The sequence below is a fragment of the Equus caballus genome, chromosome 28 (assembly GCF_041296265.1).
Source record: "Equus caballus isolate H_3958 breed thoroughbred chromosome 28, TB-T2T, whole genome shotgun sequence".
NCBI classification, from domain to species: Eukaryota; Metazoa; Chordata; class Mammalia; order Perissodactyla; family Equidae; genus Equus; species Equus caballus.
Window position 1 is genome coordinate 11,301,409 of NC_091711.1, and position 23,898 is coordinate 11,325,306.

At 36.5% G+C, this 23,898-nt stretch overlaps 1 protein-coding gene across 20 annotated transcripts in view; it reads left to right on the top strand.

Annotated features, from left to right (window-relative positions):
* The window catches only part of NAV3 (neuron navigator 3), a 776,877-nt gene that overhangs the window by 687,608 nt on the left and 65,371 nt on the right, over positions 1 to 23,898 (top strand). For 9 of the 20 annotated variants that reach the window (XM_070254197.1, XM_070254199.1, XM_070254205.1 and 6 more), the window contains 8 exons: positions 2,553 to 2,685; positions 3,333 to 3,603; positions 4,546 to 5,254; positions 7,255 to 7,743; positions 12,204 to 12,245; positions 13,618 to 13,778; positions 18,906 to 19,094; positions 20,409 to 20,461. In XM_070254197.1, coding sequence (XP_070110298.1) covers positions 2,553 to 2,685; positions 3,333 to 3,603; positions 4,546 to 5,254; positions 7,255 to 7,743; positions 12,204 to 12,245; positions 13,618 to 13,778; positions 18,906 to 19,094; positions 20,409 to 20,461 — 2,047 coding nt within the window. The remainder of the gene's footprint in view (positions 1 to 2,552; positions 2,686 to 3,332; positions 3,604 to 4,545; positions 5,255 to 7,254; positions 7,744 to 12,203; positions 12,246 to 13,617; positions 13,779 to 18,905; positions 19,095 to 20,408; positions 20,462 to 23,898) is intronic. The other 11 variants (XM_070254207.1, XM_070254204.1, XM_023631455.2 and 8 more) reach the window with 3 other exon arrangements.

Consider the following 23,898-nt stretch of genomic DNA (forward strand, 5'->3'; position numbering starts at 1 on the left):
CTGCCTTTCTCTTAACCTCAATAAAACATGAGACTTTACCTCAACATTTATGTATTCATCTTTGATCTAGACAATAGAAATTCATAGAAAATGTAGTTCTGTGCTCAGAAAACTCACAGGATAACGGTTCATTTAGACAGGTTTTTATAGATTTGCAGAACACTGTGTTAAATCCAGTCCTGTAAAGTCTGTGTGTAGTATTGTGGCAGTGCAGAGGACAGCTGCCTGACCCAACCTGACAGCACAGAGGGAAGGATTCTTCCTAGAAGATGGGACACTGGAACTCTTCATAGTGAGTATGGGTAAGTCAGATAGGCAGAGGGGTAGCTTGATCAAAGGCAGAGGTTGAAAACAACTTGATGGGATGGGGACTGAGAGCAGCTCTCAGTGCAGAATGTGTGGCAGGGGATGTAAAGAGTTTAAGCTAAACAGGTAGGCTAGGGGCACAAGATGGAAAGCCCTGTATGTCTTTTTAAGGAGCCTCAACTTTGCTTTAGACTAGTGGCTGCCAAAGTGTGTATATGTATATTTTTATAATTTATGTGCATGTGTTTCTGTGAGAAGACAGTTAATGCATAATACAACATATGGAAGAACAAATTTAAAGGTATACTAAAGAGGAAATTAATATTTTGAAAATTATGAATGTATTGATAAAAATTCTTAGTCACAAACTACAGAAGCTACTTTGGCTAATTTAAGGGATTAAAGGATATTAGAAGTCTCTCTGAATAATCGGGGTGGTTGCAGAACAGGCTCTTAGCAGGCTCTTAGCCAACCACAGTCCCAGGGCGTTGCTGGGCTCCTCTGACCCTCGGAACTGGAGACTAGGTATCTGCCAGTGCTGGTAGAGGAGAATCAAGTGACTCTGCTACTGTGTCTGCCGGAAGATTGTTTTTCTCGTTTGTGACTCTGGGTGCATATCATAAGCCCTGTGTTACATGCTGTATCTGTCTGTAAGGGAGTCTGGAAATGTGAATTTTTTGCAGTCTACCTTGGGAAGGTAAGACTCCTAATGTGAGAAATTATCAAAATAAGATGTAGGGAGGGTATTCAAAAGATTTGAGCAGCTGAAGATGACAGATATTTGCAACATCATACAAAATACCCTTTTGCTCTCATTAAAAATACAATTATTGATAATATGATTTATAAATGTATTTGATAATCATGCTTTACGCTATCAGTAGCTAATATCTCAAGAAAAATAAACACCTGGAAAGGGATCATCATTAACAATATTTTCTATAAATTCAATTTCAGATTTTCTTTTTGATAATTGCTTTTCTAATTGGTTTCATATATGATCTCAATACATCACGATTATTCTGAATTTATGATGTGACTCATAGAGTACACATACCAGAGGAGGAAAGTGTCGTTTCACCATTCCTTTGTAGTTTGCTTGTGATTTCATTATGGACATTCTTTTCAGTGTGTGGATTATTTGCAAGAGATTTTTTAAGCTGCTTGTCCATTTTATGAGACTTAGCTTTTGTCTATATCTAATATCCATATGCAATGTGCATGAATTCGATTAGTACTGTGTAGGTAAGCAACAGTACATCACAATAGACTGAGAACCAGCCCGTAAGTGAGAGAACCGTGATTCACCCGTGCACACTGTGGAGCTCACATCTTCATTCAGGTTATCCTGCTCATCTTACGTTACTTCTGCATCATCTCACGGATTGACTGAGTGAGGGTCCCTATGTCTGTTCGTGAATATTGATATAGCCTATTTTGTTTATTCTTATTTAGATTATAAACAAATATATTCAGAACTTCAGATATGTTTCTTATGCCCAAGCAGATTGCCTTGTGCACCCTGCAGGGCAGGTGAAATCCATTTTGGAATCTACTACTTCGGTAAAGAGAAGTCTTTGAAGAGTGTTAAGCAGAGGAGTGACATGGCCAGGTGTGAATTTTTGATCACTCCTGCCAGCTTAGTAGATGAAGTTGTATTGAGAAAGACCCGAGGCAGGAAGGCCAGAGAAGAGGAGATGGTGTCTTGTCCAGGAATCATGAGGTGTGGAGGAGGGATGATACGATAGAAAGGACTCAGTATTCAAGATTTGGTGAATGATTGAAAGTTGTTGCTGAAGTAGAAGAAAGAAGAATGACTTTCTGGTTCCTGAATAAAGCACAGTTGTTGTTTTTTTTCGTTTTTAATTTTTAGAGCACAGGATGAATTCTTACATGCTATGTGACTCCTGGTTGCTTTTTTCAGGAAAAAAAAGTTAATCGGTAATGTTATTCTTTCCTGATACCATGCAATATTTCTAGCAGTATTTTCCTTCATTCCATAAATGATCCACAGGATCTGCTCTAGACGTGGATTCTTTGCATATATCAGATAAGGTTATTCTCAGGTCTGCACTCAAGTCTTATTAATATGATTTTCAAAAAATGAAAAGTGAATAATTTTTCATCATAAGATTAAAAAAAAAGGGTTGTCTTCCTAGTACGTGATAAATATTATATGGAAATATAGGAGACTTGCATTGTACATCGTGTGTTTAGTTCACTTCTGCTGCTTGTCTTGCCTTTAGCTGGGACGACAGCAGTTCGGTAAGCAGTGGTCTCAGTGACACCCTGGATAACATCAGCACCGACGACTTGAACACCACGTCATCAGTCAGCTCTTACTCCAACATCACCGTCCCTTCCAGGAAGAGCACTCAGGTGAGAATTGCCTTCCCTCTTTTTCCAGTGTGTCTGCCAGTGTTTTCCCCAAATTATTTTATATTAGATTAAAATGTAGCACCACTTCTTAATCTGAAATAATTGCAAAAACTGAAGCAGCTCGCATATATAGATATTTTCTATTGATTACAATCTGACCCAGGAAGACTTATATTGCTATATCTCTTTTTATAATGTTGATACATTTGTTTAGAGATCAAAAATTGTTTAAATAGTCTAATTTTGCATAGTTCTTGATTATTTTATATTGATCTCTGAAATACATGACTGTATCTCTTGAGAATGAGAAATCAAGAATGGATATTAGATAATTAAGATTTGTCTTGTCTCACTTTTCCTTGTTAGATTTGACATAGAAAATTTCTTTCTCTCTGGAGTGTTCAATTGGGGTTTTCTGCACACATCTATTCTGACATTCTCTAATCTGTGCAAGTGAGAATTATGTGGCCAAAATTAATGAAACTTAAATGAAGACATAGATAAAAATAGAAGAGTCTTTGGAATTCTTTTGAAATATAAATCAGCACTTCTTTTTCTTAACCAGTTACCTGAAAGTACATGCCAGTGCCTAATTCACATTTCATAGATTTTCTGCACAAAATTTTTCTGTAATATTTTCTTCATAGCTGAAGACAGATTCAGAGAAACGTTCTGCAACGGATGAGACGTGGGATAGTACTGAGGAGCTGAAAAAAACAGAAGAGGACTTTGACAGCCAGGGGGATGGTGGTGGCAAGTGGAAGGGCGTCTCCTCAGGACTTCCTGATGACCCTGAGCAGGGGGGGCAGAAAGCCGCCCTCTCTGTTTCACAGACAGGGTCCTGGAGAAGAGGCGCGTCTGCCCACGGAGGAGCGCCATCGGGGCGGAAAGCTGGGCCGGGTGCACTCAAGACGCCTGGTAGGCTTGTCATCTGGCAACTATTAATGCAGAAGGGTTTTACTTTCTTCTTTCTGTTTGATCCTTGTTCTCTTTAGTAACAGCTTTCTCTCTCTTTTTTAATTAAATCAGATTCTTCTCTGAATAAATACTTTTTTCTCTCTAAATTTCACGTACTTTATCTTATAAGTCAACATGAATATAATAATGTAGGCATCTCTAGAGAGCATGGTCATAATTTGGGGCTATTGGGTGTCTTTATTTTGCCATATATTTCTGGACATGTGGAGATAAAATAAGGCGGCTTGATAAAAATAAGATTGCTTTTGATCTGACTTCCTTATAAAAGTTTGGAATATTTATGTTAATAGGCCACAAGGTTTCACAACAACTCTGAGAGGCAAGAGCAATCACGCTAATCTAATGGTTGGAATGCTGGAGATTTAAAACATCATTTGTGAATTAGACTTTATGAAAGAAGAGAGTGAAATAATTCTGCCAATTATACCATCCCTTGTTTTTTTAAAGACCCTCTCCCTATTTTTTAAGTAGTGCCTAATTTTAAATAGTGTCATCTGAAGTACTGATGTAACAGGGCGCTCTGAAGATAATCATCTCACAGATATTCAGATGAATTCTTTATCTAACACTTAGCTTGATAAGATTAAGTGCTATCCTTCTAAAACAAGAGTTGCAAGATGTAAGACAATAATAAGTAGTAAAAATACATTATCGTTTTATCTCCTTGATTTCTCATCACGTTTCCTCTGACAGCCATATTTTTGTAGCTTTGTAATCCTTCCAGTATATTAGAGTACATGCCAACTTAGATCTAAAACTTAGATGTGAAATTTAGCAACTGAAGTAATATAAAGACATATTCACATTTTATACATTTTTTAAAGAAATATTTTCAAATCAAAATGTGCAGGTACATATATTTGTGTATTTCTCATTAATTAGGGAAAACCGATGATGCCAAAGCTTCAGAGAAAGGGAAAACTCCTCTGAAAGGATCGTCTCTACAAAGGTCCCCATCAGATGCAGGAAAGAGCAGTGGAGATGAAGGAAAGAAGCCCCCCTCGGGCATTGGAAGATCAACTGCCACCAGCTCCTTTGGATTTAAGAAACCAAGTGGAGTGGGGTCATCTACCATGATCACCAGCAGTGGAGCGACCATAGCAAGTGGCTCAGCAACGCTGGGGAAAATTCCCAAATCTGCTGCCATTGGTGGGAAGTCAAATGCAGGGAGAAAAACCAGCTTGGACGGTTCACAGAATCAGGATGATGTTGGGCTGCATGTTAGCTCGAAGACTTCCCTACAGTACCGCAGCTTGCCCCGCCCTTCCAAATCCAGCACTAGTGGCATTCCCGGCCGAGGTGGCCACAGATCCAGCACCAGCAGTATTGATTCCAATGTCAGCAGCAAGTCAGCTGGTGCTACCACCTCGAAACTGAGAGAACCCACTAAGATTGGGTCAGGGCGCTCCAGTCCCGTCACTGTCAACCAAACAGACAAGGAAAAGGAAAAAGTAGCAGTCTCAGATTCAGAGAGTGTTTCTTTATCAGGTTCCCCCAAGTCCAGCCCCACCTCAGCCAGTGCCTGTGGGACACAAGGCCTCAGGCAGCCAGGATCCAAGTATCCTGATATTGCCTCACCTACATTTCGAAGGTAAGGATGCATATAAGGATGCTGGGAAAATATAAAAGCTGTATCTTAGGATATATATATATATGTACGTCTTATATCCTAACCTATAGAAGATACTTTAGAGATTATTCATATATCCTAAATATATGTATTCTAAGATACGTATATCTTAGAATCTTTTATTCAGTTTCTGAGTCTAGTGAGTTCTAAGAAGCTGATCATATAAATAGCAAAACAATGGGCCTCACTTTGAGGACTGCTCAAACTTTGCAGTTTTATTATCGTTGTAATATTAGCAACACAAACAGCATTTATGAGAGACATAAAAGCAGATGGCAATACCTAGGGGTAGTGATAAAATACAGTAATAGCTTATGAAATTTCCGTAGATTTCCATCCCTTCTTTCCACAATTAAAAAACAAAATAGGTTTTTATGGCTATTGGTATTCACTTCCAGTATTTCTTATCTTGCTGGCTCTTAACAAGTCAATGATCATGAATGTAGATGAAGTTGTTTTCCTTCTAACAGATTGCATTGGCCAGATTTATACAGTACCATATCTTGAGATATTAATGAATATCAAGGTATGATGTGATTGACAGAATTTGAAAACATTCAGATGTTTGGTACAGGATAAGAAGTAAGGTATGGGCTAGGTTTTCTAACTCTTCACCAGCTTTCTGTGACATCTCTCTGGTAAGCAGCGTGACTTGGTTTCTGGACCAGGACTGTCTCTGGTGTTGAGTATGTGGAGTTCTGCTCTGAGATATCACTGTGTTTAAATACCAGTGTGTTTTATGTCAGGAAAGTACATACAGTTAAAGACTTGGGACAAATAGTTAAATCTCTCTGGGTCTGTTTCCTCATCTATGAAATGATAGTGTATGATTTATAGTCTGTCACATGTTAAGTATTTTTAGTGTTTATTTTACTGACTAAATCAAAAACCTTGATATCTGGGAAATAAAGGGTCTTGAAATTACTTTTACATTTCAAGCAATCTCAGATATGTGCTTGTTTGAAAAGCCTAGAGGTTATATTCCTCAGAAGAAATATTAATCCTGCAAAACTGGCTTTTTGAAATGTAGATTCTCATTGGAAAGTATGATGGCTTGTAGTTTATTTGTTGCTTAAGTAGAAGCTAATAGTGCCCTCCAGTGGCCCATTACCTATGAAACAATTTCTCATATTCATCGTAAAATATTTCTCTATGGGAAATATGGATTTCATTGCAACTTAATTAGTAATCATTATGCCATTACTTCATATCACTTTATTTCCATATTTACATAAATTTGATTATATCATCTGCTTCATTTACAAAACTAAAATGTTTTCTGAACCAAACTCCAGCATCTAACTTAGCACCTACTATGTTTCAAATCAGTATTATAAATATGTATTTGAATATACTGGCAACTGACATAAAACCCTTTGGTCTTTCTTGGGGAAAATACAGACAAACTGACATGTTGCCAACAATGTCTAGTATTGTTTCTAATCTGCTACTCTCTGACAGTCGTTCAGGCCATCAGATATGCAACGTAACCTCCTAAAGCTCGCCTTAAGCATTCCTTTTAGATTTTGAATAAAATGTTAAAATGGAAAAAAAATTGTTTAAATGTTGTATCTTGAATGCATAGAAGTTGTTTCATCATAATGGTCCTGTAAATAGGTAAGAGCGAGTATAGTTAAACTATTTAATTTTTATGAAAGATTCTCATGATCACTTAAATTGTGAAAGCCAGGGATTTTCATGAATGTTTAACTTTTCTTTTGCCCACTTCCGACCACCCCCTGGGTGGCAGCCCAGTACCAACTTACCCTCATGGGGATATGAGAGATTTTTGGCACTAGATTAAGAAGTTCAAGCTTGTAGAGTTCATTTGCATAGAGACAGGAGGTGCTTGGTAGCTCAGTGCACCGAAGCACACTGGCTCTGTGTACTGTAGCCCTAAATGGTAAATGTGGATATTAGTTTCTTGGAACAACTGAAGTTGTTATTTGTTTTTCTTTTAGGTTGTTTGGTGCCAAGGCAGGTGGCAAATCTGCCTCTGCACCTAATACTGAGGGTGTGAAATCCTCCTCAGTACTGCCCAGTCCTAGTACCACATTAGCGCGGCAAGGCAGTCTGGAGTCACCGTCGTCTGGTACGGGCAGCATGGGCAGTGCTGGTGGGCTAAGTGGCAGCAGCAGCCCTCTCTTCAATAAACCCTCAGACTTAACTACAGATGTTATAAGCTTAAGTCACTCGTTGGCTTCCAGCCCAGCATCGGTTCACTCTTTCACATCAGGTGGTCTCGTGTGGGCTGCCAATCTGAGCAGTTCCTCTGCTGGCAGCAAGGACACTCCAAGTTACCAGTCCATGACTAGCCTCCATACGAGCTCTGAGTCTATTGACCTCCCCCTCAGCCATCATGGCTCCCTGTCTGGACTGACCACAGGCACTCACGAGGTTCAGAGCCTGCTCATGAGAACGGGTAGTGTGAGATCTACTCTCTCAGAAAGGTGAGCTTTTCTGGAGGCATTGATGAAGTCCTCATCCCCTCCTCCCCGCACCGTGCCTGTCCCCTCCTCCATTAAATTCGCTTGATTTCAGTGGGAGCGCCACTTTGCAAAGGGATGTAAGATTGAAAGGCCATGAGATTGATGACATTGGGCCTTTTATTTGCTGTTATTACCGAGTTTGCAGAGTAAAAAACCATTAAGGATAGGGTAATTGGATAATTAAGTTTTGTAATATGACTGCATATATATTTATACCCAGTAGACAATTTGAATAAAATTCAAAGCTTGTATTTATATATTGAATGATGTCTTCTCAAGACGTTTTAATGATTTGGCTTAAGCTTCAGGACTACACAGCTCCTTGTGATAACAAGCATTTTTAAAGAACAAATTTAAATGGATTCTACAATTATGCTCTGAGCAGTATGTTAAATTTACTTTATTAGCACTTTGATGGAAAAATAGCAGATGGATCACTGGGGAATCCTAGTTGAATTGGAAAAAATATCAATTCTCAGATATGAATTCTTAGAGAAAATTATAACACCAGTGACATTTTAAATAGATCCCTTGGAAATAAATCACATTACAAGGTTTAATGAGTTATTGGTGTTTTAACTTAAAATGGAGAACATAATAAGGCGATTTCTTACCTAATATACTTACCGGAGAGCATCACTGTTGACCAAAATGGGTCTAGATTCTCTCCCCCAAAAATCCTTTCTCAGATATTTTGGTACTGATTCTTTCCCCCAGGAAAATGTCTTAAAACTGCCACTTTTCCTCTGGGGGACAGTGCTGTTTGCTTCTTGGCACACCTAAAGCTTTCAGAAACAGTCTTGACCACATATCTTACCTGTGTTACTTGTAAAAGCACTACTGGTCACTGAAGATGCCCTATACCTCTCCCTGAACTTTTGTTTGCTCTAATCTGGGTGCTCACATATCACCTCTTTTCTACACTTCCAGCCTTACTCCCAGAATCACTTTTTAAAACATCAACTGAAGCCCTTACCTAGACTCTCACTACAGTGCACCAGTGGTCCCTTTATCTAAGATTTCCCTCTACTCTTCCCTGTTTCTCTTGCCTCTGTGAAATGCAAAACCCAAAACAAAACACTGCTTACAACCCACTTTACTTCCCTCTCCCCTAACAATGGTACCTGGGCAGCAATGCAAATCAGACTTCCCCTTGGTAAAAGAATTTTAGAACTAACTGAAACATTGATGCTTGATACTTCTATGGTGGGTTGCTACTTACAAAATACGTTTTTCCTCATAAACAAAAAACGAGGCCAAGAGAAACAAGACGCTAAAATGTGGGTGATAGACACTAAAATGTAAACACTGGCGTCCATGTCCCTGCTCGTTTTGTCATTATAGACAGCCTGTGTACAGACCAATGCATACACACAAACACTGGTGTAAGTACTGTTGCATTCAATTCTTGATCTAAGAAGTTAGGCTTCCTACAGCATCTTAGAATTGAGTTTCCGCACTTTATGTGGGCATCCTCATATGTCATTTTCAAAAGTTCTAACAAGTAAATCAAATTATGTTGAAAGTATATTAACAACCTATAGTTGTGATAAATGTATCCTTAATGGTAACTGATATGTGAGGAATGCAAATAACCAAGCACACTGCAAATAGAGTTTTGTTTATTGACCAGAATCATTCTCCAAAATAATGGTTATTTCTTAATCATCTATATGACTACAACAAGTTGACCATTTAGCCATCAACCTATTTCTCTGGTATTCAGACACTGAAAACTCAGAAAGCTGTTCAAATAACTATTTGTAACCAAGTAACTCTCAAAATCAAACCAGATATAAGATTGATGATTTTCTAGATATATCATAAATGCCATGTTAGTATTTTACTTCAATCTATATTTTAGCAGAAGTCAATATACATTTTCACCATAGAAATACACTTGCTAATATACAGTTACTTATTCTCTTTAAGCAAATCTTTGTTGTTGTTGTTGTTCAGTCTTTGAAATATTTCAGACCAGTTTTACAAATGGGAGTATTCTAGTATTAAAAAGAGCCAGATAATTCTTCTAGTAAACTTTAAATAAATTAATTTTGAATAAATGACTGTTCTGCCCTTGATTCTTAATAAAATGTATTGATGAATGTTAAAGTGTGAAAAGTAAAATAGCTTCATAGGTATAGTTATGATATAAATATTAATTAGTTCTTCCTAGTAAGTTACTGGATTGAAATAATTTTTGACGCAGAAAGTTACACTTTTTCTTTCTTAGTAACAACATTGCATCAACAGCAGTATATTCTAATCCTTTAAAGTACATTCAAGAAAGTTCATGATCTATTGAAGAGAAAATTAGATCCTATCAGGGATCGTCGCTCAATTATAATTAAGCAGTCAGCAGAATGTTAGGGGTGCTGAGAAAACGGAGGCGCCATATCTGAAAGAAAGTGTAATAAAGCGTAAATGCTTAAGACAAATTAATCAGAGAGATGTAATAGAGATGTACATAAGTTCACGATCTGTTTAAAATTTCAGAATACTTTATTCATATTCATATTCTAGTACTATTAAATTGATAGTTACTCATAAAGATTTTAATTTTTGTTTAAATTCCTTTTCATTAAAATGACTAAAATAATACATAAATAATTAAATAAGTTCTTTCGCAATTTTCCCTCTGTAGCTTCTCTGGATCATTGGTGGTCCTTGGGCTGTAACCAGTCCGCATTTCTTTTGTTTTGTTTTATTTTTTGTGACCTAACAAACTTTAAAAATAATTTAAAGTAGTCCTCCACTTTACGTATTTCTGGCTTGTCTTTAAATGCAGATCCGGCAACCCTGCCTTCGAAATCCTACGCAGCAACTCTTGGCTTTGGGCAAACAGCCTGTCCCCCTCAGCCTGTTGGCTAAAACCCCCACTTCACTCATGGTCACGGTTTGCCTGGCCCTTGCAGGCGTATGAATTTGCAACCTTTCAGGGTTTGTGGGAAGTGTCTACATTATAAAATCATTAATATCCAGATTCAAACAGACATTTCTACTTAAAGTTTAACTTATATTGGTAAATTTAAATGTATTTTTCTGATTTTTCTTCCATTAAATTCTTTGCATCTTATAAACATATAATTTTTTATACAATTGACCACATTGGCAAAACAATGCCTATTTTCAATTTCGTCTGCGATGTTAAATTTCAACAAGCTTGCACACATGAGAGCGATCATCTTTAAAATGTCTTCTGACCATGTTAATGCTCTAGCACAATGTACTCCATCTTTAGAGGTTTCACATGTTTGTTCAGTATGATTCCTTTTTGTCTGTTTACCCACACTACTAAAAAAATTTTCTGTAGTTAAGATATATACTAGAACTGACCTCTACATAATATAGTAATTACCTTGTGTGGACATCCCAGTAAATAAAGTTAAAGTGGTATAACGCCTTCTATTGCAGGGCTAACTAATGGCGTACACACAGAAGAAAACATTTTAGCTTTGATTTTGAGTAATTCAATTTAAAGTCAACGTGTTTGCATCCATTTTATATCATCCCCATTGTGCATATCCTGTGTATTTAATTTTGATCATTTGAGGTTCTGTTGGAAGAGAGTTAGAATTCTGAAAATTCAAATTAATTTTATTCCTTGGTTACCCACATGCCGGAGGTTAGAACAGTAATCCCTAACCTTTCCTGCTTAATTGTTAGCATGCTCTTCCTCTATTTTTAGAGAGGCCATTTCTCATTTTCTCCAGACACATTCTTTCATCCCGTTCTTCAACCAATTAAGAATTCTTTAAAATAGAGAGTAATAAAATTTATAGGCTTTAAAATACCTAATTAATAATTTCAAAAAGATGGCATAGTTTAATTTCATTAAAATGTTTAAAGAAATGATGTCAGAAGCATTGTGTTTCAAGCGGATATATAGTATCTATTATTTTTCTTCCCTTATATGTAAATGGGAATAAATCTGCCTTTATTTTTATTAAAAATAACTTGAAGACAAAATAAGTATTAAACGGTGTTTTACATCTTCTCTGTCCATTGGAACTTGTCACTTTAACATAGGCAGAGCAGGTTTATCTCATTTTCACCTCTCCGATTCTCCTGCATGTGAAATTGTAGCAGAAGTCTAGTCAGCTGCATGAGGAAGAAAAAACTACCATAACATTCAGTAAATAGAGTCTAGAGAGGATTTATGCCAACGTATGATTTAATCTGTCTTCTAATAATCCTGTCACTGAATTATCATCGAGTGACCCTGGGTTAGAAAGGAGTTCACCTGTGTTACAACAGTGGACATCCGGTCACTTTTGTTTGGCCTTTTCCAGTGAGTTAAGCAAAATTTGTGTTACAAAAATTTATTTTGTGTAGTTCAAACAGAGAACCATTTTTGTTGGATGTGTAATTTGGAAGTTTTGTTTACATTATGTCCTTAGGGGTTTTCTTTGTTTTAACAGCATGCAGCTTGACAGAAATACACTACCCAAAAAGGGACTAAGGTATATATTTCTCTCAGCACAATTGCTGCCTTTCTCTGTTGTTATGTAAACTTTGTGTACTGTCTCTCTTCCTCTTTCTTTATTTGTTTGCAATGAAGCACCTGACACTGAGGATAAAATAATTTTTAATCTTGATGTTTTTTCTGGCCTGAGGAGTTGGTGAGATAGCCCTCGGGTAGAGATGCTCACAGAGGCCAATGCTCAGGAAATGAAATCCAATGTAAATGCCATTATTTTGGGGACAGCAACTTTTGGTAGAATGCAGAACTCACTTCTGAAAATTCCCTAACTTTTGCATATTGGATGCATATGCTTGCAAAACCTCAAAATCCATATAGTCTACAGATGTGGCCAGTTAATGTTGAAAGGTTGAAGGATGCTCTAATTTGAATCAAAGAAAATATATTTTCATCATCAGAGGACAAACACTCTAATTAAGGTATGAATTTTTAATAAATTTTTTGGTAAAAACTCAAAACAGTTATAATATCTATTTGTCAGGAGTGCTGGTATCTATCAGATCAATTTAAATATGAATTAGTCTAGTGTTACATGATAGAATAATTATTAAGTTCATCATAAAAATTAAATTAAAATTTAGTTCATGCCATCCTTTACTGCACGCTTTTATCTGAGGAGAGGATCCAGGGTGGACTGCTACCAGAGCTATCTTGCTCTATGAACATGAGTTGACTGCTCTTTGGTGCTAAGAGTTTACTTAACTCTGGTGAAAGTGAGTACTGGCCGAGTAGGTCTTTTCCCTGTTGTCCCTTTTGTCTCCAGTTCCTCAGCAGCAGCAAACAGCTTACAATTATTCCATTTCAAGATTTTGTTCCAGAAATTTATTTTTCAATAAGATGAGCCCATTTATCCATCCCCCTTTCTTTTAAATCCAGACATGATTTCAAGTGGCATTTTAACCAAATAAATGTTTTCTTTTTTTAAAAAAAAAATCTGTCAATTTGTGTTCCATTTCCTATGCCCTTCTGTGACCATCACTCCAATTCCCTTGGCTTCTGGCCTACCACTGTCTACCATTTTTAGTCTGTGTTTTCACCCCCTTCACCTCCTCCCAAGCACTATGCTTTTGAGTCCTTCTCAATTAACTTGGCTGTCTGCTTATAGCTTATGATTTTCAACTACATTCTCACAGAAGCATAATTTTCTTCTGAAAATCCTTTAATTTTTTTCCTGTGAGATTGAAACAGATGGTATCAAATCATCTGGAAGAACTAAGCAATTATAATTAGATTCAATCTGCTTGAGAATATTGTTCAGTCTGAACAGTAAGCTCCTCTCAATTGTTTTCTTGTCCTGGTATTGCCTTGCCCTTGTAGATGTGCTTAAGTGTCTTAGCTGTGCTGTTTTGCAGATATACCCCATCATCTCGGCAGGCCAACCAAGAAGAAGGCAAGGAGTGGTTGCGTTCCCATTCTACTGGAGGGCTGCAGGATACCGGCAACCAGTCGCCTCTGGTTTCCCCTTCTGCTATGTCATCTTCGACAACAGGAAAATACCACTTTTCCAACTTGGGTAAAATATTCTAAAACATCAATTCCATTTTGTTCCTATCGCCACCCACCCTCATGGGAGCCATGGTCTCTCTCTATAAACATTGTTCATTTAAAGAGGGGATAAAGATACCTCACCAGTACCTTCTATTTGTATGATTGCATACTGTTGGCAAAATAATTTCCAAAAATTATGCAATTTATTGCTCATGACAACCACTTGACATGAATAATACTTTTGTTATTTTATACTCTAGGCTCCTGAGGTGCACTGAGGTCATTTGACTTGAAAAAAAATCCCACCACTCATAGGGGCAGAGGCAGGAATTGATCCCTGAACACCTTACTTTGAGCCTAGGGACCTTCTCAGAGTCCTCTTTAAAAACAGCAAAACATCACCTTATTTTTTATTTCAGATGTTTTTTAAGATCCTTATAACAAAATTAATAATATTTTTGTAGAAAAATAGAAAATAGGAATAATTAGGAAGAAGAAAAAATATGTGGCTCCATGACTCCAAGATAGCTTCTTTTGCCATTTTTAAAGTTAAAACTCTCCTTAAAAAGCATATGAGAATTCAGTTAAGATAAACTTTCAGCTCTGTTGGGACACCCAAGGCTATTTCTTTTCTATTGTAACTCTTCCTGCTATATACAATAGAGCTTTTAGCAATGAAAACCAATTATTTTGGGCATGGTTCCATATGAGCTTATTAATTCATTTGAAACACTAGGTTTTTGTTGTTAAACCTACATGGTGATGAGAATTCTTTGCCTCATAATGTCAAAGGATGGTATAGCTTTTACTTACTTTGAGTTGTAGTTACAAAACATAGCCAAGCTTAACACATTAATTTCAAAGAATTGAATTGAAAATGTGTTTATAGAGTAAAACAAATATGAAACAAAATATAATTGTAGGCAACTTCTGAAGCAAACCCAAATCACCTAAAATGCTATGAGTTTGCTGAGTATCTCATGCCTCCTGTCAATCTTTTCATTAATTGACATTAATTTGATTAGTTGACTCCTTACTCCATAATTTTCCTGTTGTTATAATTCTGATTAAATCCATGTATTCCATTATTCCTTGGAAAAAAAAAAAGCAAAGCACCTCACCACTTACTATGTCTGACCTTGGCAAAGTCACTTAACCTCAATTTTCTCTTCTGTTGAATGGATGCGTAAAACCTAGGTCAGATCGTGAGGAACGACTGATCTAAGATGTGCAAAGACTCAGGAGCTTATAAAACTAGATAGACTCTGTTATTTCACCATTTTTATTGGAAAACCTTTCTTACACTATCAGAGACAATTGCAGTTGATTTGAAATTGGTCTTACTGCCTCTCTCCCTTATCACTCAGCACTTTAACCCATTGGCACCTTTGAAGGAAGCCTTTCCATACATGCCGACATGCTCTCATGTGCCCAGCCAGAATTTATAAGCATGTGTGGCTTCATATCACACATTTTGAGATCTCTCTGCTATGTTATTTTATAAAAGAAAGAAATGACTAATTTTAAAAATGTGAAAATTTTTTCTAAAGAGTTTTGATCATATTTCCAGATCACCTGAACTTATATTTATTAGGCAAGAAAGTGGGTGCTATTAAATTTTTTTAAAAAAATTTAGTCAGAAGTAAAAGTTAGGTCATTATTAAAATCTACAAAAATATATCAAATGTAACTATTTAACTTGAATATAGATAATATTGTCCTACATTTTACTTTGGTCATCATTTGTTTTCAATTTGATCGTTATTTTTTCTGAATGATCAGTAAGATAAGCTATTATTACTAACATTCAAGAGTTGCAATATCCATGTTTTCTTTATCTATCCTTGCTTTCTACCTATTAGAAATATGCTAATAAGTAAATTTTTTTGAAATATTTTTATAAAAAATCATGTATAACAAACATAAGAAATTAAAGATCACTACAATTATGTCATTATCAGTACACTACTCTGAGCTGCTACCAATGTAAACTACGGTGTGTGTATAGTATAGTTCTTGGCAAGATAGCTATAACAGAAACCATTCCTCCTCAAGAAAACATAGCAGAACATAACTCATGTAAAAAAAAAATTGAGGATGAAACTTCACTTACTGTTTGTCACAGTGCTTGTGAGGATCTCATAACCTAGTGAGACTCATTGTCATGTTCCCATGAGTGATGACAATTGTTCAGATTCTGCATTACTATCAATCTGTCACGTCCAGATTCCGTACATTTGATGAGCCTTTTTCATGGAGGGATGTTTAAACACCTTTCCATGGGAAGCTTCTATGCTTTTGCTCCCAAGGCTCCTTTGACTTTGAATGTCTTTCTATTCCCCTCTCTATATTCACCCTTCAAGCTATTCGGAATTAACCCTTTCTTCTATACTCATGGGCACATAGATCTCAGAGTCAGAGGAGACCTACCTCTACTTGAATCGTTCATCTATTATGTAAATTCTTATGACATCTCTAGCCTCTTCTCTAAACCCACCAATGGCAGAAACTACCTAAATCTAGATACATCGCACTTTTGAAGTTGTTCCTTTAGAAGATCAAAAAGATTTTCCTAAATCTCCAGCTGTCATTCCTAGTAATGTACCTAGATTCCACAAAATAAGTTAAAATTAGATTCCACATGAAAAGTCTTTTATTATTTAAAACAATATTGTAAACTCACTAGCTAATATGTTTATATATAGTAGCAGAGTCAGGGAGTGAATTGGAGGCATTTAAAAACCCTCTTCACATTTCTCTCAGTTCCTGTTCTCCTCAAATCACCACAAATAAGCATATAATTTAATAAAAAGAGTGGCTTTGCTCTAAATATAATTTAAGACAAAGTCAGTGCCCTTCTTTTCCCTAAAAGATTGCCACATCTCTCTCTCTCCTATTTAGAAATTTTAATGTGTCTCCTGGCTTTAAATGGATCTTTGAGGCCAGTTATTCTGTAATTTTTTGTTTTTATTCATGAAGAAACTAAAGGATAGAGATTGAGATATTTGCCTGAAGCAAATAGAAAGCAAAGCCACCATTGAAAGCCCTGTACCAATTTGTGTCCCATTAAAGAAATTCTCTTTGTAAGTCATACTTTTGTCCTCTATTATATAACTTTTCTTGGTCTACTTTACAGGTTAACATATCTACCTTTCATTCATCTCCCCTAGGGGCCACTCTTGAAGTCAGGGACCGTCTCATATTTATCTTTCTATTCAACCACAACACCAAAGAACAGACCCGTTATAGATATTAACTTAAGTGAACATTCTTAAGTAGTATGGGTATGTTTCCAATGGAGAAGCTATCAAAATGTTTGTAAATGCAACTATTCCCTTTAAAGTCCACCCTAATCCTCATTAATATTTCTCCTTGGATGAGCTAAGCGTTATGTTTTGAAATTCCAGAATGACACTTCACGTGGATATCTCTGCAATCATTTTGGTGAGAATTATGCAAAACTAAACAGTGAATGAAATGTCCTTCTAACCTCTGGAAACATATATGTTAAAATGACACATCTGCAAAAGTATTGAATACTTAATTTATTTAGCAAAGAGTCAGCTTATACTGTGGACCTAAAATAGGACTATTTACTCCAATCTAGGATCTTAAACATAAACTTTCAGGTCTTGAATGTCCTATAGTGTGTCTACTGGCCAGCATCAGTAATCAGATTGAACTGGTCACTACTGGCTCTGAAATGGGCCTGGAAGATTTCTCTCTCTCATTCTCTCTCTCCTTTTCTTATTCTTTTTCTTTCTTTCCTTCCTTCCAATGGATTGTGCACTTTGCAAATCCGTAGTTTTTCTTTTTTATTATGTTTCACATGTGTACACATAGATGTAATTCTTAGTTTTGTGTTGCTTTCTTTTTTATCATTCTTCTTTTACTCCAATCCATAACTAGCTGTATCAGAGGGTTGTTTTGTGTGTTGATTCCGTTAATACCGACAAAATATCTAGCACAGTGCCTGGCAAATAGGAGATATTCCCCTTTAGTTACTCAGGGTATGTACCCCTCCTATTTTACATTGTTTTGAGAGCCAGTAATTATATTAAGAAGTGTAGTGCCTGTGTCAAAGGAAAAAGAAGATAGCGAGCTTTGAAATGATATCAGACTTCTTCTAAGCCAATAACACAAATTCCCCAAGGTTTTGAAAGTACTCAACATTCCCTTCATATCTTAGGAGGTCCCTGTCTGCTTCTTCATATACCTGTAACAGCTTGTTTTTCTTTAATATGAGCATTTATGATAACGATATTTCTCAACCTTTCTGCTTTGCTTTCATTTCAAATTTTAAAACAGTATGGTCTTGCAATGTAATTGTACATTTAATCTATCACATCCTTCTTTAAATTACTGATTATCAGTTGGCCTAAAAAAGGTGGGTGTCATTAGAACTATTTGGCAAAAGGCACTAGATAAATAAGTTCTTATTTCGAATTACAGACTTGAGGTACTGCTTTGGAAGTACAGCAAGTTTGTGCCCTTTGACTGTCTCACTGTGCATCTGATCTAAGATACAGCGGAAAAGAGTTTTCTGGGGCAAACCTTATGACAAGCTATGGAAACCATGTACATTACATTATATTTCATTTAAAGAAGAATTATATTTTCCTTGATTATAACCTAACTCTGATAATAATGATGGTACTGACCATGAACAAAAATTCGGAGCTCAAAATGACTGAAAGTCTTTGCTTTGGAAGCTTCGAAAGTCTCTTCTCAGGAAACTTAGATTTCCTGTGTTTTATTTTTGTTTCTATTTTGCTTTTCCCATTAAAATAATGTATTCTTCTCAAAAAGAAGGCTCAAAACTCTAGGGAGACAATCTTTTCTTCATAATGGCCAGCAAAAAAATGCCATGTTATTCTATTTCCAGCATGAGCAGTAGAGGTCGCTGTGTGGTTTTGTCTAATGTCCCTTTAGAAATTGACACGCTGTTGGCCATGACAGCACTAGGAGAAAATAGAGCCTCTGCTGTAACTCGCACTGAATATTTCAGAGGGAGACTCTTGGCCTACCTTAAATAGGGACAGCCTATAAATTCATGTTTCCATCAGAATTGGGATCACGTTCCCACTCTATCAACCTACTATTTTCATCAAGCAGGCCCTAGAATAATAGGCTCTGTGTGCTTGTTTTTCAGTGAGCCCAACCAATCTGTCTCAATTTAACCTTCCTGGGCCCAGCATGATGCGCTCCAACAGCATCCCAGCCCAAGACTCGTCCTTTGATCTCTACGATGACTCCCAGCTTTGCGGGAGTGCCACGTCTCTGGAGGAGAGGCCCCGTGCCATCAGTCATTCAGGCTCATTTAGAGACAGCATGGAAGAAGGTAGGCATGGGGGGAAACAAAGATGAAGTTATTTAACTCAGAGATGAAACTATCACATCACTCACATCGCAAGGATTCCTGAAGAGCAAATAAATAAGTAAGTATAACTCTCATCTGGGGAGCCCGAAGCTTGAGGAAATTTTGATCTGCATTACCTTCTGTTTCTTTTTGCATTTGGAGATATGCCAGAAATTGTTTAGATTAATACTTGGCTAGAGCACAGGTCAGAATAAATCCAATGTTCTCATACAGAAATCCCCATAATTTTAGAGACTATTTGCCCAGCTGTGTCAAATATCAGAGTGAATGTTTTGTTTCACACCTCAAAGAACCAGAAAGATACATAAACTGGAAAAATTGTCTTATGAAACTACCACATGCTGCCAACTTTTATTCTCAGAAACTCCCTCTGATGTTAGTTTTTGTCATCATGTCATTTTAGAATTCATGTTGTATCTGCTTTTGCTTTGTAAATTATGTTTCCTTATCCAATGCAGTAAAGTTCTATGTGAATACTTTATAATAAATCTATTTGAAAAACTCAGGAGGCTTGATTGATGTTCAAATGTATATAATTTCCTAAAATATACAACCTCAAATATCACATTTGATCATAATATTTGAGAGCTTTTCCTCTTTGATTTAATGGATGATTTCTTTAAGTATCCATAAAAGAAAATTGTGGCACACATATTATGAAGCATATCAACTCAGGAGAACATAAAACTAAACGTAGAAGCTCAGGCTGATTAGAATGAAATCATCCTTGCTGTCCTAGTCCTTCATAATTACGTGTAAAACCAGAGTTTAAGCTTCTGGTGGCCAGGCATTTGTGGTGTGAACTTGGGCACATTTTCTCACTTTTTTAGCGCTAATTTCTGCATCTGTAATTTCACAGATTTGTCATGAGGGTGAAAATAGTGTAAAGAATAGTTCTGTTCCTTTCGCTTTCCCCTTTACCACCTTCTTATTTGAAGTCTCTTCTGACTACAAGTTTAGACAGCTATGAGAATTGGCTCATGGTTTGCAGGTCACCACTGGACATTTATCACGTTGGCACAAAGTCAGCTGACCACAATCGCCACGACCTTTCCTTTCAGGATATCAGCCAAACCGTATGAATTCATTGTGACAGACAGTGAATTATATCCTGATATTTTGATCTCAAAAAAATGACAACAGAATTGTCCTCAGATTCTTGTATCTAGCTGTTGTTTATTTCCTTAACCACCTATTCTTCACTTTTCAGTAAAGGCCTGGTGTTTCTGAGCAGACTTCGTTATTTTACCTCTTGTCCTTTTTTGCTCTCTCCAGTTCACGGCTCTTCGTTATCACTGGTCTCCAGCACTTCTTCTCTTTACTCTACAGTAAGTATTGGCTATTAAGAAAAAGCGTCTGCTTTTGCCAAGCACACAAGTAGTTAAATAGATTGACATTTACACAGAAGTTGCACAGTGAAATAAGGGCATACTCTAAGCTACTGCATGCCCAGTAAGCCAGCAGGTGCTTACCAGCCCTCTGTGGCCCACTTCTGTGTGCTTCCATTTGACTTTTGTGTACTCATTATAATCAATGAATGGATGGAAAACTGAATTTCATAAAACCTGTTGGACTATGACTCAGAATCCCTGAAACCAGGTACTATGCTCTACCATAACCTTATAATATGGACTACTTTTCCTTGTTTGCTTCTCTGAGTCATGACTGGTAATTGTTCTATAGCATTTCCCCCATTTTATTTTTTAATTTCATTTTTTGAGAATATTGAGAAAGGTAAAGGCTTAAAAGGCCTAGATATTTCTTAAAATATATCTTCTGAAATAGAGTGTGATTTTAAAAACTTCATTTCTTATGAGAGAAATGCTAAAACGTCAGTTTATTTTCTCAATGTGTGAAATTATATTTTATGTTTGCCAAGATGAATTTTCTGTCCACTTAATTTCATCTCTATGAAAAAACAGTCTACAGGAATTTATGTTTTACAAGAGGGTTCCTTCATGCCTAGGTAAGGGTGAGGTGTATTTACTTTATGCATCTCACTGACACTTGAGTACTGTGGATAATCCTTATCTCATATTGGAAGGGTCATGAAATGTTCACAGCCTCTGCTGTCACTGATCAATTAAGCATTAAGGGCAAGACTAATTTTTCACTCATTTTCATTAGGTTCAAATGTTGTGGCCCTCTTTTTATATTTATTGCTTTAGATTGTTACTTAATATCAGACTATCATTGGCACAAGTGATATTTTTCTTATTTCTGCTTTTGATTAAAATTGCTAATAGATTCTATAAATGAAGAAATAACTATTAGTGTTTAGATAAATCTACTGTTTTAAGCAAATAGATGAAGTGAGAAATGTGAAAATGTGTTGGAAAAAACACATAAAAGAAACACATGAAGGCACGGTGGACTCCTTTTGGGCCAGTGCAGCTGCTTGTCGGGAGCGGTGTTCGGACAAAAGCCTTTGCAGCTGAAGTCTCTATGTGACATTGAAAGATGCAAAATCATTATAATCATATTTTAAATATATACAAAAACAATATTTGGATAAAAATTGACCTTCGCGAAGCCTGAGAAATGCTCAAGAAGAGAAAGAGCATGCAGTGAAGGAAAACAAGTGGTAACTAGTATGTACCAGGGTCCGGTCGACTTTCCAGCTGCGTGTAGCCCTTGAGTATTTGAAATGTGTATGGTGTGACAGAGGAAGTGAATTTTTAATTTTAATTAATTTAAATTTAAGTAGGCACATGTACCTAGTGGCTACTATATTGGATATTGGAATTTTATGGGGACTATAGGAGTACATTTACAAATCTGTGGATATATAGGAGCAGATGTCAAAATAATAAGTACACTTAGAAAGCATAGATGAGAAGTATCGTATTAAGAGTACAATATGAAGTGGGAATACAGATTGAAATAAAGAGACTATATACACATATTTGTAGGCCAACATTTACAGATGAGATAAGCCCTGCTGTTAAGTGTGAAAAGAATGGATTAGGTGATTAAGCCATGTGAGAAGGTGATATTACTAGGAAATTTAAATGGTTGTATTAGAAATGACAGAAATTATATAACACTTGAATTGACAAATAACTTGTAGTAAAACAATTCAAGTAAACGCGTATTTGGAGGAGTAATTAGGAGAAAAATCAAAGATGATAAGGAATCATTCTGTCTCTACTCCCCCATTGTCATGCACTGACTGGCAATGAAAAACATCTGTGAAAGTGCTTTTCAAACCGTGAAGTGCAAAAGCAATTCTTCATTATTCTTCATGCCTTTTTAAGGACCGCGTAAAGATTCAATTGATTTGTATTCTTGTCTGATTCAATCAGTAATTATTGTGTGACATCAGGCAAATTGTTAAATTTCCTTGGACTATGCTTATAAAATAAAATTTAAAACAACAACCAGATCTATTGATCTGTCCCAGGGGTTTTCTGCAGCAGCTAGGGAAGCTCAGGGACATTGTATACCATAAATTACCAGAAATTGTAAACTGTATGGTTCTAGGGAGCACCACTTGTGTCATATCCATGTGAACTGTACCTTCTGAAGTTATGCAGTGCACAACTAACACAGCTGTGCATGGTATTCCTTCTTAAAATGTTTGGGAAAAACTCTTTTTTTAGCAGAATATTAGGCACTATTTGCTCCTACTAGGCAAAAAACTGCTCTTATTAACCATGAGTATAAACCATGTTTACTCTAATATTCTCATTTATGCAACTTATGGAATTATGTATTTTGCTTAAAAATATTAAAACAAAGGGGCTGGCCCCGTGGCCGAGTGGTTAAGTTCACGCGCTCCGCTGCAGGCAGTCCAGTGTTTCGTTCGTTCGAATCCTGGGCGCAGACGTGGCACTGCTCATCAAACCACGCTGAGGCAGCGTCCCACATGCCACAACTAGAAGGGCCCACAACGAAGAATATACAACTATGTACTGGGGGGCTTTGGGGAGAAAAAGGAAAAAAATAAAATCTTTTAAAAAAATATTGAAACAAAATAACAAAGACAATTTGCTGCAAAGAATATTTACCAGTAAAATCACTAATCTGACAAATTCCAGTAGAAGGATTCTCTCTTCACATATAGTTCTTTTAAAGCCACTGCCACTTACAATTTGGTAAATTTTTCAAAAGTATCTTGTTATAAAGTTAAGTTAGTCACCTTATAGAATTTCTGAGCAGGAAGCTTCAGGGAGGCTGCAAATTGGTTGGAAATCACAGGCCCAATCTGATCTTCCAAGTTGTTACCTTTGGCAAATTTAGAGTTTGCGTGTTTGTTTTTAAATTCAAGGCAACACTGTGAAATCTGGACCTTTTACCTAAAAATTAAAATTTCTAAGTTCCTTTTTAAAGTAATTGGAATGTCTAGCGAGACCGAGATGAAATTCCTCCAGATTTACAGTCACCTCACGGCCCCCTTTAGGTGCTGGCAATTGCCCGGCCCGGCCCCAGCCTCCAGGGATCCTCTTTTCTTCCTGACACGGTGGCTGAGTCTGGGTCGTTAGTTATTATTGTGCTGTTGCATTTCTCACAGGAAAGAAATACTTCTCATTATCCATATAATTATGAAAAGTGAGAAAATAAAAGATAGCTTAGGAAGGCTGTGTCACTTCTTCTTTTAATACTCAGGGTCCTTTTTATTCTTTATATGCCTGGTCCTCTGAAGCATTTACATTTGTGATCCTTGCAATAGGTGTTTTCTGCTTGGATGTATATTAAAACCTAAAAAAAACATTTTGTACTTGGAGTCTAATTTGTGTTGGTTTAGTTAGAGCAAGAGCCACAC